Below are 14,838 nucleotides of genomic sequence, written 5' to 3'. Positions count from 1 at the left end.
GATTCACTTTCCCGTTGCAAACGCCCATGAAGAGTTGCAAGGACGACAGTAAGGGAAGATTGCAAGACGGCCAAAAAATACCTGGGAAGACATTCCGTAGCACCCCGACCCAAATTCTTGGAGCAGACACTCACAGGACTGTTTGCTCTGCACCGCTTTGGGGATAATGGCGAATGCACATTCAGCCATCTGTCCCGATACATATTTGCGGCATCTCTGTTCCCAGTATTGTATGAGGCGCCGGGAATTCAGAAACGAAGTCATGGAGTCTTGCCCTAAGGAGCTTACAGTTTAGTGGAAAAGTAGATGCAAAGAGACGAATATAATACAATGTAAAAAATTACCAACATGGAGGTGTATGGCCAAGGCACAGTGAAAGCCCAGAAGAAGGGGGCGGCGGCGGTGGGGGGGGGGGGGTGCGCTAAGAACTCCTAGCAGAGTGAAGCCTTCACCAAAGAGGCAATTCTTAAGTTAACTCTCGACGGAAGAATCAGAATTGATCAGGCAGATAAGGAAATAGCCCAAGGAAATAGGCAAGGTTATGTGGCTGGTAAATTGCAGTTAGGATTCAGACCCATGCAATCTAAAGGCCAGGCAAAGGTTCTGAGCAGGTGCCACGTCTAAAGAAGGACATCTATAGATGGCAGTGACAAGGAGGGGTGTGGACCGCAGGTGTGGCCCATCTGGACGGTAGGTAGTAGCTTCAAAGGAGGTGTTTTTTAGGGGGTGGATAATGGCCTGACAGCAACGTGGCCAGGACAAAGTGGACCCCACTTTCCGGCCTGAACGAACGAGCCCCCTCCTCAAAAGAGTATGGCATATGGCAAAGGGTCTGCATGCGGGGCAGTGGCCAAGAAGGATGGAGACACAGACCAAAGCAAAGCAAAGTGGACTTCTGGTTGGAACGCCAGGCTGTGAGCAGCCTCTGGCCCGTGTCTCCTCCAGGCATGGCTCCACTGGGCTGCTGTAGCAGTGTCTGGCCTGACCATGTGGGGACGGTGGTGTCTGAGACAACCAACAGGCACACTCACCCTAGGTTCTGTCTTACTGGGCCTGGGAGAGGGTAGTGGGCGCGGGGAGGGGGTCTGGGACGACAGGGTGGGGCACAGTTGCAGCAGACTGCCTCGTGGCCATCAGAGCAACCTTGTCAGAGCTCAGATGGGCTCACATAACCCCTCTGCTTACGACCCACTGCTTTGGGGCGCCTGGCTGGCTCAGTCCAAAGAGCATGTGACTCTTGATCTCGGGGTCTTGAGTTTGAGCCCCATGTTGGGGGCAGAGATTGAATAAAACTTTTTTTAAAAATCAAAAAAGGGGTGCCTGGGTGGCTCGGTTGGTTAAGCGTCTGACTTCGGCTCAGGTCATGATCTCATGGTCCGTGAGTTCAAGCCCCGCGTCGGGCTCTGTGCTGACAGCTCAGAGCCTGGAGCCTGTTTCAGATTCTGTGTCTCCCTCTCTCTCTGCCCCTCCCCTGTTCATGCTCTGTCTCTCTCTGTCTCAAAAATAAATAAATGTTAAAAAAAAAATTTAAAAAAAAAATCAAAAAAGACCCATTGCCTTGGGGCTAAAGCCCCTCGCTGCCATAGAACCTAGGCTAACATTCAAAATCACATCAGGGGCTCCTGGGTGGCCCAGTCAGTTAAGCATTTGACTCTTGATTTTGGCCCAGGTCATGATCTCGCAGTTCGTGAGCTCGAGCCCTGCATTGGGCTCTGTGCTGACAGCACGGGGAGCCTGCTAGGGATTCTCTGTCTCTCTGTCTGCCTCTCTCTCTCAAAAACAAATAAACACTGAAAAGAAATCACATCAGTCAGGCAACCTCTCAGGTCACTCGAACGCGACAGCGAACTCCAACTTCTAACAAAAACTTTCGAAAATCCCTTTGTTGGTTAGGTGTGTGTGATCTAAATCGGACGAAGTCACTGGAACCACGCCTGCTGCTTTCTCCTCATTTTATTTCAGGTTCCTGTCTCTCAGGCCACAAACTCATTCCCAGTTAGGACCGTGAGTCCAGGAACCATTCACAAATGTTCCTAGCAGAGGATCTCAGCCCCAGATGGCAGAGAAGCACCACAACCTAGCACAGCTCTGATAACCAGTCTTGTCCTATCTACGGAAAATCCAGCTATCACTGGAGGGTCTTTGGTGCGCCCTAAAGCATGCCAGCCTTGTATGGGGGTGGACAACTTCCCACCCTCTTTCTGTTGTTTGCTCAGTGGCAGGGACAAGTGTACTGTGAATCAGCGTCCCTCTGGCACACGGTGCCCCCGTGCTCAGAGACCCAGCTTACAGCTGAAGACTTGGAGGACCAGACACCTCTTCCACCCATGGCAGTGGCCTAGGCCTTGCTTTATCCACAGAACTGACTAGCCCCAGGGACGACTTACATACAACGTGTCAGGCAGACCACAAAAGGAAGTTTCCTGAGTGTACATACATCTGGGCTCTTTTTTTAGAGACAGAGAGAGCACCAGTGGGGGAGAGGGGCAGAGGAGGAGAGAGACAGAAGCCTAAGCAGGCTCCACGCTCAGCGGGGCTCGATGCCGCGACCCTGGAATCATGACCTGAGCCAAAATCAAGAGTCGGATGCTCAAGCGGCCGAGCCAACCAGGCGCCCCACAATACGTCTGGGTTTGTTTTTTTTTTTAATGTTCATTTATTTTTGAGACAGAGAGAGACAGAGCACAAGTGGGGGAGGGCAGAGAGAGAGAGAGGGAGGGAGACACAGAATCTGAAGCAGGGTCCAGGCTCTGGGCTGTCAGCACAGAGCCTGACGTGGGGCTCAAACCCACGTACCGTGAGATCATGATCTGAGCCAAAGTTGGACGCTTAACTGAGCCACCCCAGGCACCCTAATACATCAGTTTTTAAATTGTAAAATAATCCTATATATACCGAAATAAAGAAGTAAAAATGAATCCCAATGTATGTACACCCCAGGTGAAATAGTACCCACACCTCGTGTCCCTTCCTGGTCTTGAAACGGGACTTAAGCACTATCCTGACTTTGGGCTTTATCATCCTTCATTTTTCCTTATAGTTTTGGCACTTACGTATGAATTCCTAAAAATATATTTATCTTGTTTAGTTTTGTCTACTTCCGGAATTCATATAAATGGCATCATGTATTCTTCTATGATTTATTTAATCCCACGTTATGTTTCTGAGATTCATTTATGTAGAAGTAACTGTAACCCATGCGTTGTCACCACTGTCTAATATCCCATGATAGGAATGCTTTGCAGCTCATCCAATCTGTTTTGGACGGGTATCCGGGTTGTTTGTTAATCATTTGCTATATTCTGGTACATCTCCTGGTACACTCGGGCCAACACACACGCTTCCTTGGCACGCTCCTTACCTTGCTTCACCTTGTACATTTGTTTTTGTTTTGGGAACGCTTTCTCCATTAGAGACAAAGAGAGCTGGCTCGTGGCAGAGAATCGAGGTATGGGGCCAGAGCTTGCCTGTGGCTGTTTGAAGCCCAAGCCGAATGGGTAGAGACCGGGGACGAGTTAGACACTGGTCACACAGAGGCTGGAGACAAGCAAAGATGCAGACGGTAGGGCCTCCCTTGTCCCCGCCTCCTGGAGACTCACTCACCTTGCACCGTGCCCCAAGGATACTGCCGTGCCTTCATCATCTTGTTGCCTATCTTGAGTTCTTCTGTGCTGCCGATGACAGCAAACGGCAGGTGCGCCTGCAAAAGAAGGCAAACCAAAGCTCAGAGCTCCAGGGGAAAGGCACCGAGCGTCCGTCCATACGACTGCTGCCTGGCTCTGGGGCCTCGGGCCCTCATACCGTGGTGTCCCTCCCTGTCGTCATCAAGAGGCATTTCTTTTTTGTTAATTTTTAAGAAACATTTATTTATTTTTGAGTGAGAGACAGAGTGCAAGCAGAGGAGGGGCAGAGAGAGAGGGAGACATGGAATCCGAAGCAGGCTCCAGGCTCTGAGCTGTCAGCACAGAGCCCGACGCAGGGCTTGAACTCACGAACACGTGAGATCATGGCCTGAGCTGAAGTTGGATGCTTAACCGACTGAGCCACCCAGGTGCCCCGAGAGGCATTTCTTAAGCTCCGAGCTGTGTGGGCATAAGAGGCCTCACCCAGGCTTCTCCTGTTCAGAAATTCACAGCAGGTGATATTGACATGGCTGAATGCATACAGCACACGCGAAGGTGGAAAATAAGGAGAATAATGAGCAGATACAACGATTAGCTTGTTATTCAGAATTCACAGGTGCTGATGGGGAAAGCCTTTGGAAGATGGGGGAGTGGGATGAGGCACCTACGTGTGGATAGAGAGGCTCAAGGGGACCGAGGGGGCTAGGATCACCGCCCCCTCCCAGAGGGTGAGAGCCCCTGGAAACCGGTACATACCGGTGACTGAGCTGTATACTCCTTGTTCTCATCCTTCCCCGGAGCAAGAGCTCACACTGAACTCTTGAGCCTAGAAGTCAAGTCCACAGGTATTTTCCCACATGCCCATGACTGTGCTGGGTTCTGTTTTAGGTGCTGTAAGGGAGGCAAAAGAAGTAGAAGACACACTCCCTCACCCTCTAGGAGCTTACAATCTTGTTGGGGGCACCTGACTTTCATACCCAGACTCGTCTAAGACAGAATATGACCAAAGGTTCAAATGTATGGTCCCGTGCCCGCACATAGTAGGTGCTTAATAAACACTCCATGAATGGCAGTAGCAGGGCCATGAAAATAGTAGGGAGGAAAGAAAGACAAAGTACACCCAGGGGTATGAGCGTGGTGCTTGCAGGGGTAATGAGGACCTAGGTCCGCTTGCTGAAGGTTTTGTAGGTCAGAGAAAAGGCAGCTGACCCCAACTGGTAGCGTGGAGCTTGGGGAACACAGCGCCCTGTCTCCTAGGGAGCTGGCCAGGTTACAAGTGCCGGGACCACTGGCCAAGTGGAGCCACTGACTAAAATAGTGTTTACAAACCAGGTGATCCTGGGTGGGGCTTTACCCCAAAGGGCTTTACACAGACAAGTAAAAGTCCGCTGGGGGAAGCTTCCTTGGCCTGCTTGGAGAAATAGGCCTCAGTCTCAGATATTTGGACTCATTTGCTTCCTCATGCATTCTACAAATATTTACTGAGCCCCTGCTATGTGCTAGGCATTAGCAGTACCACGTTGAGAAGGCTCAGAGCCTGCCCCTGGAGAGCGCACAGTCTGGTAGGGGAGAAAGACATGCCAGCAATAATACTACAGTAAAGTCTAGATTATAAACAGAGATTCAAGAGCTGCAGGAGCAGAGGAGGGAGCAGCTGACTTCGTGAAATCTAAGCGGGCTTCACAGAGGAGGTAGTAACAATTGAATCTTTCCAACAGCACTGTGAAGTTAGGTATTATTATCCCCATTTTATAGAGAAGGAAACTGAGGCCCAGTTGCCAGCAGAGACACCGTAGTAAGGACCAGAGCCAGGGACGGAACCCAGGGTCTATCTGGCTTCAAAGCCCACCACTGGTCTGCCACTCCCATGTAGGGGGTTCGAGCAGCAGATGGGCTGAGCACTCTAAACCCTGGGGTGAACTTGGCCGGGCAAGGCCAGATTATAAGAAGCAGTTCAATTCTGGAAAAATTCAGGGGGCAATGAAGTCCTGAAAACCCTGCCCAAGGGCCAGAGCCTCCCTGACTTCTGCCACCCGGCTTTGTAGGAGGGACATCGGGGCACAATTCATTCCCACTCAGGGCCCCAAGACATGTTGGGAACCTCAAATCCACCCTCCAACACTTTCTGGGAAAATGCTGTCTCTCTTGCACAGAAGAGGTTCCAAAGCTTCAGCCACGTGACACAAAAGTGCCAGAGGGCGGCGATGCCTGAGGGCTAGACCGAGGGAGGAGGTGAGAAAGAGAACCGCCTTGTATCTTTCTCACGCACCCCCGGCTCTCAGCTGAAAGTGATGGAGGAGGGCATGTCAAGTGGGAGGGACTTCTCTGGGTTCTAGAGGAAAGGAGAAAAAAAAAAAAAAAACACCAAGAAGAGAATAAAGGCATAAAAAACGTCAGGTTTTTATTCCCTTGGGCCTGTTATTTTTATCTCCACAAGACACTGTTAGTTAGAATGATGGGGTCACTTGCTTCCCCTCTGCCTTACAGCGCTGTCATTTTATCTGTCCCGGCTCCAAGACACAGCCCCCGCCAAGGCAGCTTCAGAGGGCTCCTGAGACTTCCCACAGCACACTTTGCAACTGGCATCCAAGTCTGTCCAGATAAGTATATGCAAGGGTATCACTTCCGAGGGCCCCCAGGCAGATTTCACTGGCTTGTCTCAACAGCACTACTGGGCGGTTATCATACACCCCATTTGTGATTTGGGGGAAGCGACCTGTCTAGGTCCCTAAGTCCCAGGCCCAAATCTTCCTGGGGGGCAGGAAGGACACGGTGCTTTAGCTGCCAGCCTCTCCCAGCCACCCACAGGAGCCTGCGCTCTGCCTCCTGGCTTAGATGGCATCCGCTGGAAGCCAGTTAACCATGAAGGGCAGGGAATCACGGGCCGGGCTCTGTCTGGCTCTCCTTCTGCCACTCCTGAGAGCCCGGTGGCTTTGACAACCAGGAGGAAGTCGAGCAGAGTGGGGAGACGCTAAACCAACCAACCACACTCCCGGGGGTGGCACTTTGTATGTGGGGGCCCAGGGAGGAGACTCTGAAGGCCACAAGATGGTGCGGTGGCTGAACCACGGGCAGATTTGCCCCCCAGGTGTCAGAAGCCCTAGTCCCAGGAAACGCAAGAGATACTCTCAAGCCTCCTCTTGGGAGTCTGTTCTCAGATTCACCTCGTGTCTACCCTAAATTCCTCTCAGTATGTTTTACAGTACTTGGTGTGGGGCGTCTGGGTGGCCCAGTCAGGTAAGCATCCGACTCTTGATCTCGGCTCAGGTCACGATCTCACGGTTTGTGAGTTCGAGGCCCACCCCGGGCTCTGCGCTCAGGGTGCAGAGCCGGCTTGAGGTTCTGTCTTTCCTTCTCTCTGCCCCTCCCCAGCTTGTGCCCTCTCTCTCTCTCTCAAAATAAATAAACTTTAAAAATTAAAAAAAAAAAGTAGGATCCTAACCGAACTTAAAAAAATAAAGTGTTTGATGATCCAATTGGCACGAATTGTTCTATTCCTGCTCCAGTACAACCATTACGCTCGGGAGGCTGGATGACCGTTCGCCTCAGCCTGGTGAAATGGAGACTGTCAGGACCGTTTATTCCTTGTCTGATAATAACCCGATCAGGAGTGGCTTCCTCCCAGGGTGGACAAGATTTCCCATTTCAGGCTCTGACTGGTGATGCTCGCCAAAGGACGCGCCAACGTTGGAAATGGCACTGCCGCCTCAGGAGAAGGGAGAGGCTGCCGGCTGTGGGTCTCCCTGCGACCCTACTGGTGACGTCACCCACGTGCCCTCACCGGGGTCGTGTGCCTTTGGGGGAGCCAAACCCAAGACCTCACAGATGGCCAGCCAACTGAGCCGAGTCAAGTAGCTGGGCTTATTTCCTGGCCCCTGGCTGTGGTTTGAGCCATTCAGAGAACAACTGTCAATGTGAACAACGTAGCAATTTTTAGTATTTTTTTTTTAAATTCTTTTTTTTAATATGAAATTTATTGTCGACTTGGTTTCCATACAACACCCGGTGCTCATCCCAACAGGTGCCCTCCTCCATGCCCATCACCCACTTTTCCCCCCATCCCACCCCCCCATCAACCCTCAGTTTATTCCCAGTTTTTGAGAGTCTCTAATGGTCTGGCTCCCTCCCTCCCTAGCTTTTTTTTTCCTTCCCCTCCCCCATGGTCTTCTGTTAAGTTTCTCAGGATCCACATAAGAGTGAAAACATATGGTATCTGTCTTCCTCTGTATGACTTATTTCACTTAGCATCACACTCTCCAGTTCCATCCACGTTCCTACCAAAGGCCAGATTTCATTCTTTCTCATTGCCACGTAGTATTCCATTGTGTATGTAAACCACAATTTCTTTAATGTTCATTTTATTTTTGAGAGAGAGACAGAGCGTGACTGGGGAAGGGGCAGAGAGAGGGGGGGAGACACAGAATCCAAAGCGGGCTCCAGGCTCTGAGCTGTCAGCACAGAGCCTGACAGGGGGCTCGAACTCACGAACCGCGAGATCACGACTGGAGCCGAAGTCGGACGCTTAACCGACTGAGCCGCCCAGGCGCCCCGCAATTTTTAGTATTCACGTCCACAACCCTGAGAGTTAGCAGAGCAAGGGTTGAAAGCGGCGGGCAGCCAGACCTCTCAACGCCCTTCTCTCGCCGACCCCCAATCTGAAGTGGTTTCTCAGACCCACCCATAAGCCAAGGCGGAGGATGTGACCTCATTACTCTTATTTCCTGCCGTGAAAATCCCTAGCGGGGAGCGGCGGGATGGCCGCACACTCTTCTCCACTTAGGCAAGAGGCTTCTTCTACTTCCTCCAAACCAGTCCCCGTGACAACTGGCTGGGGTGGCTGAGGCTATGGGGCTGGAGTCAAATCCAGGATTGAAAGGCCAGCACCCATCCCTCCTGCCACCCACGCCCAGGTTTCTGATGACACGGCCCCGTACACCACAGCTTGTCCGAAGACCTTGGGGGCTTTCGACACGGCTGTTCTGGTGGCCGACAGGCTGAGCAATCCCGTGTATGTATTTCAGAGCAACCACTCCCCACCCTTTCTGCCCCTCACAAGGGGCATTCACATGCATGCCCCCCTCCCGTGGGCATTGCCCAAGTCCAGGCCTGTGCTTTCCCGCTCAAAAAAGCATAGCGGGATGTCGGGGAATGGGTGCTGAGTGGTGTTATTATAGGGATAACCCTAAAGCCGCTCAAATTTAGTTTTTCAAAGTGAAACACTGGCACGCTTATAAGGAATGACCCAGAACCTCTTCGAAGCCACAGCAGCGTGGCTGAGAACCGCGGCTTCAGAGCGTGAGAAGTTTCCAACCTTGAAGCTGAGCCCCAAATGACTGTCACTCCTGATCCGCAAAGGAGTGAGAGGTCGTTTTGGGGGATGCGTCGAGATTGCGGGGAACTCTTTACCTTGTTTGTTCTTAGCAAAGCAAACCGCAAGCCTGAAAGCTACCTGTAGGTAGCTGTAGGGAACCCAAGGGTTTTTTTTAATAATTTTTTTAAGTTTAGGGGCACCTGGGTGGCTCAGTGGGTGGAGCATCCCACTTCAGCTCAGGGCATGATCTCCCGGTTCGTGAGTTCAGGCCCCACGTCGGGCTCTGTGCTGTCAGCTCAGAGCCTGGAGCCTGCTTCGGATTCTGTGTCTCCCTCCCTCTCCGCCCCTCCCCTGTTCATGCTCTGTCTCTCTCTGTCCCAAAAATAAATAAACGTTGAAAAAAAAAATTAAAAAAAAATTCTTTTAAATAATAATAATTTTTAAAGTTTATTTTATTTATTTTGAAAAAGAGAGAGCGAGAGAGAGAGGGAACACACAGCAGGGGCAGAGAGAAAGAGGGAGACAGAGAGAATCCTAAGCAGGCTCTGCACCCTCAGCGTGGAGCCCGATGCGGGGCTTGAACTCACAAACCGATAGATCACGACCTGAGCCGAAACCACGAGTCGGACGCTTAACCGACTGAGCCGCCCAGGCGCCCCAGCAGGGAACCCAAGTTTGAACATTATCTACGGGGCCTGATGCTCTGAGGTGACTGAACGTTTCCAGACATCAGGGCCAGTGACACCACATGACTCTTCTCTCTAGGCTCCCCTCGTTCTGCAGGCCAGGCACCCTTTCAGGTTTTTTCATGACAGAGCCTGGCTTCCATCAACACGCCCTGACTGCTTGAGAGAATAAGCACCCATCTGTCTGTTCACCACCCCCCCCTTCTTTCTCCTGCTCAGATCGGTCAGAGGATAGAACCCCGCCCATCACAAGCCACAGAGCCTCGCTCTCGGGGCCAGATTTGTCAGAGATGATGAGGGACTCCTCGTCACGAACATATCTCAGGTGTACGGATGGGCAGGAAGTCAGGCGGAGACAATGATTTACCGCCCTGCTACGCTCATTTGTTGGCCAGTTCATAGGAGGTGGGCAGCTGATGCCATAATGATAACTTGGGGGCAGCGGCGGCAGGAAAGTTTTCTAAAAACGGCTTTTATTACCAGGCTTTCCTGAGTTTGGCTATACCCAGGCATTATGTCATCAGGAAAAACTGATGCCTCTCAACAGGGAGGAAAAAAAAAATCTGTTCCCAAAGCAGAGGCTTTCTGAAAGCCATTAGCTGTCTCCTTGAAATCACAACATTGAAGATTTCACAGCAACAGCATCAACACGTTGTAAAGAAGCACGAGGACTCCCCGCCGTCCCTCGTTACTCATTCCTCCAGTTGGGGGCGGGGGGCGGAAATGAGAAAGGAGAGGAAAGATGGCAAGTCGGGGTGGTTTTTTTGATTCATTCACACTTAATAAAGCAAAGCATAACCCCGAAACTTAAAAAGAACATTTCTCTAGTCACCAGACAAATCGGAGGCTATATGTCATTTTTCCTCCTGGGGGCAGAGGGCTCCGTTCTCCAAGTACGGATTATCCTGCAGTCTCAGGAGCAAGCCAACTTTTTGGCCGTGGTTGCCATGGCATTGTTTGGGTCAGAGATGAAGACCGTTTGCCTTTCTGGCGGTCCCGTGGGGGCTGGCTTAGACCAAGGCGGCATCAAAGAGGAGGGTGGCCGGAGAGGTTCAAATTCCCGGCTCCAGACTCTTCCTGAAGTTGCCCTTTCCCTCCCTCGGTCTCTGGCAATTAATCTCTACATCTCTGAGGCTTTCAAGCAGCCACCACTAGGGGAGAGGAGCTGTTTTGGTTCTGGATCCTTCCTCACAAACCCCTGAGACTCAGATGATCGAGAGTTGACGACACTAAAACGGACAGGGATGTCTAATGGCTAGTTTGTAAAAATAATAATAATACAAATAAACAGCAAATGGTCAGAAAGTTGAACCCCTGTTGAACTCACGTTCATGGTTCCATTGATCTCTGCCACGGACTCGTCATCTGTCGGGAACTGGTAGATCTGAACCCCGTTGCTGACAAGTTCACTGGTGATTTTGATTTTGAACTTCGTTAGCTCACTCTTAGAAATGGCATCTGATTTGGCAATGATGGGGATGATGTTCACCTAGGGAAGGAAGGAGCAAAGTGGGATCACTGCTGGTGATCTGTGGCTGATAGCGTGACAGAGGACCTCCACCAGCTGTCAGAAGGAACAGCTCAAACCAATGGTCTAGGACTGGCCACCTCTGTAGCCAGGTTACAATAGAATAAATGACAATGGGTGCTGTTTGCTAAGTGCTGAGTACTGAACTAAGTGCTTTACATGGATTAAGCCAACTCATCCTGACAACAACCCTCTCGTTTTACAATGAGAAGTTGAGGCACAGACAGGCTAAGTAACTTGTCCAAGGCAACAGAGCAGGTAAGTAGCAGAACTGGGATCCAGATCCAAGTTTAACGTTATTCCTAAACCCATAGTCTTAACCAGCTCAGACCCAAGCTCATGAGCTGTGTGATATCTTAATATCAATAGCACTGCTTGGGTGATTCCTTTTTTTTTTTTTAACGTTTATTTTTGAGAGACAGAGAGAGACAGAGCACGAGCAGGGGAGGGGCAGAGAGAGAGGGAGGCACAGAATCCGAAGCAGGCTCCCGGCTCTGAGCTGTCAGCACAGAGCCCGGCACAGGGCTTGAACCCATGAACCATGAGATCATGACCTGAGCCAAGGTGGGACACTTAACCGACTGAGCCACCGAGGCACCCCACTGCTCGGGTGATTCAAAGCAGAAGGATGACAGCTGAGAATCTGTGGTTGATGACGGGGGAGGTGGCCACTCCTTGTTAACAGTGAATTGTCCCAACCTATCCAATGCAGGCTAGCCCCAGTCACTGTGACGGTGACCCACCCACTCCGGTGACGGCAGGGAGGGCAGGCAGGGCAGAGCTCGGTAAAGATGCACACCCAGCCCCCTTCTGGCAGCAAACTTATGGACCAACCCGGCTGGATGAAGGAGACCCTCTCAGTTACAGTCTGATCGAGTCTTCATACAAAAAGGGTTAGTTATACTGCCCGACTTCCACGGTTAGTTTCCGCATAAAGCAAGCAAGTAGACATGCCTGATTTCAGACAGCAGGGGGAGGGCCCAGGGCCACCCCGAAGTTCAATCCACCTGAACCCTACTCCTTGAAATTACTCCAAGAAGGCACAAGGCTTCTACTGCTGGAAAGTAAAGAATCGTGAAATGCACATGCCTTCGTGAGACAGGGCACACCCAAGCTCAGGCTCGCACGGAGACCACAGGCGTTCCTGCCAGCAGGCTCCGGCGCGGCAGCGTGGGTGGTGCTTGGGCCCCGAAAGGAGCCCTACACTTGGAAGATGAACTCTGCCCGCTCGGCACTTTGCCTTAGGAGAACCTCTGGAGATTGCCGCCAGTTTCCGGTGCTAGGTGAAAGGACTGGACCCTGCAGGCACCTTTCTTGAAGTCTATTCAGGAGGCTGGTTGGGGGGAGGTCAAAGCCAAGGTGGGACAGCAGGCAGAGCAGATCCCCCTTGTCGCTTTTCACCTGGTCCCCATAGACACACCTGCCAAAGGCTGCCTACTTAACCCAACCCAGCCACCAGGCCACCAGCGCGTGGCTCTCTGCTGCCCTGTACAGGACATGCAGGGCATGATGACATTTCCAGAGCAGGCAGTTAGTCACGGGTTGGCGAGCTCGGTGCTGCAAAAAAATGAAAAAAATTACTCCTGTTTTGATCATAGCTGAATGTCGGTTTTCAGCGCCGAGGTGCTAGTAAATAGCGCATATAAATTAGACTTTTGTAAAGTGAAAATTTCTTGGAGTCAGAGAGAGCTAGGTCCAAATCGTAGACCTATCACAAGCTGTCTGACCCGGAGCAACCTACTAGGCTCTCTGTGCCTCAGTTTTCTCATGAGTGAATGGGAATAATAGTATCTGCCACCCTGGATTACTGGAAGGAGGAAAATAAAATATTGCATCTCACGTACTGGTCCCAGTGCCAGGCACATATGAAATGTCAGGGAGGAAATGTATTTTTTTTTTTTTTTAAGGAATCCTGCATCGGGGCGCCTGGGTGGCTTGGTCGGTTAAGCCTCCGACTTCGGCTCAGGTCATGATCTCACAGTCCGTGAGTTCGAGCCCCGCGTCGGGCTCTGTGCTGACAGCTCAGAGCCTGGAGCCTGTTTCGGATTCTGTGTCTCCCTCTCTCTCTGCCCCTCCCCTGTTCATGCTCTGTCTCTCTCTGTCTCAAAAGTAAATAAACGTTAAAAAAAAAAAATTAAAAAAAAAAAAAAAAAGAATCCTGCATCGATTCTTTCAGAAAGGAAATAATCCTTTCACATGAAGAATTCTTGTCCAATCTGGTGCGGGACTTACATTTTCCAGTTTCTCTTAAAGCGGGACGTGCCTGACCCCCGCCCCCCCCCACCTTTCTCCGGAATGGAGGTCATATAACTTGGTGTCACAGATCCGAGTTCGAATCTAGATGCTGCCGGGAGCTGGCTATATGACAACAGGCAAGTCATTAGTCTCTTAGAGCCTCAGTTTTCCCTTCTGTAAATGGGGGATGATAGCGTTTGCCTACAGAGTTGTGGGAATCCAAGGAGATGTTCCATGAGGTCCCCGCACGGGAGTGGCATAGGACGAGGATTTGACAAGCAACAGCGGTCATTGTTGAAATAATTACGGATCATAGAGAACAGTAACTCTCAAAGTGAAGTTTTGCACGTTTGATCCTAGGACAGGCCGGTGAATACTAGAGCAAAGGAAAAACACCTTTCCGTTGCCAAGGGCTGAGCCCCCTAGACCCAGCCGGCCGCCTTGCCTGTATCCAGCCTTCTCCTAACCAAGAGGGATCAGGGCCGAAAGACGGCTCAGGATAAACCCACGCCCAGCGCTGGCAAAACAGATCGCGAAGCGCACAACACGGGCCCTGGGTCCATGACACCATCTTTCTGGGACACCGTCTGAGGGACAGGGAATGAAGGAGAGGGGGAGGAGGCCACAAATCCTCTCCCGGAATCTGGCATCCGCGTTGCGCAAGAGACCGGTAAGCTAGATTTCCCACCTGCCCCCGCCCCTGCCCCCGCACCTTACTGTCCAGCTTCTTCATCGTCACGAGGTCCAGAGACTTCAGGGAATGACCCGTGGGGGCGATGAAGTATAAGCAGGCGTGGATTCGGGAGTCATGGTAGGCGTGCAAAACCCTGCGGATCTTCAGCTCTTCCTGCAGGTAGGCCTCGAACTGGGCGTCGATGAATTCCACGATAGGCTTGTAGCTAAAGGGGGGGAGCAGGGAAATGGCCTGACGGCTGCCAAAGCTGGGCTTTCGATCCAGCCCCTTTGATCTTAGTTTAGTTTTTAATATTTATTCATTCGGGGGAGAACACAGCGGGGGAGGGGCGGGGGAGGGGGACAGAGGATCCGAAGCGGGCTCTACGCTGCCGGGCTGACAGCGGCGCGCCCGACGCGGGGCTCGAACTCACGAACCGTGAGATCGTGACCCGAGCCGAAGTCGGACGCTCAACCGGCTGAGCCCCCCAGGCGCCCTGATCCAGTCCCTTTTAGAAGTTGAAAATGCCCTCGGTAATCTGACTCTGCACATCCTGCTAGGTTTCTCCATCTCCCTTCAGTGGGCCTCCGATCCCGTCAGGCCGGCCACCTCCTTGGTCCGCGCAGGAGCCAAACTTAGGCCTATCCGTGTACCTTCACTCTGGAATGCCCCACTTCTCTCTTCTCGTCCCAATCCTGCCCTCCCAGACCTCAGGAGCCATGGAATGTCCACCTTCTCTCCCACACGGCCTTCCCCGCCTCTGCTAGAAACCCCTTCTGCGA

The 14,838-nt window shown here is 51.7% G+C and overlaps 1 protein-coding gene across 7 annotated transcripts in view; it reads right to left on the bottom strand.

Annotated features, from left to right (window-relative positions):
• The window catches only part of SEPTIN6 (septin 6), a 67,163-nt gene that overhangs the window by 16,833 nt on the left and 35,492 nt on the right, over positions 1–14,838 (bottom strand). For all 7 annotated transcript variants that reach the window (XM_019421873.2, XM_019421871.2, XM_053892108.1 and 4 more), the window contains 3 exons: positions 14,096–14,282; positions 10,948–11,109; positions 3,604–3,700 (listed from right to left, as the gene is read on the bottom strand). In XM_019421873.2, coding sequence (XP_019277418.1) covers positions 3,604–3,700; positions 10,948–11,109; positions 14,096–14,282 — 446 coding nt within the window. The remainder of the gene's footprint in view (positions 1–3,603; positions 3,701–10,947; positions 11,110–14,095; positions 14,283–14,838) is intronic.

This window comes from Panthera pardus, unplaced genomic scaffold (assembly GCF_024362965.1).
Source record: "Panthera pardus isolate Hobbes unplaced genomic scaffold, ASM2436296v1 HiC_scaffold_27, whole genome shotgun sequence".
Lineage (NCBI taxonomy): Eukaryota > Metazoa > Chordata > Mammalia > Carnivora > Felidae > Panthera > Panthera pardus.
The sequence above is the reverse complement of the archived record's forward strand: the minus strand, read 5'-3'. Positions and strand labels throughout refer to the sequence as shown.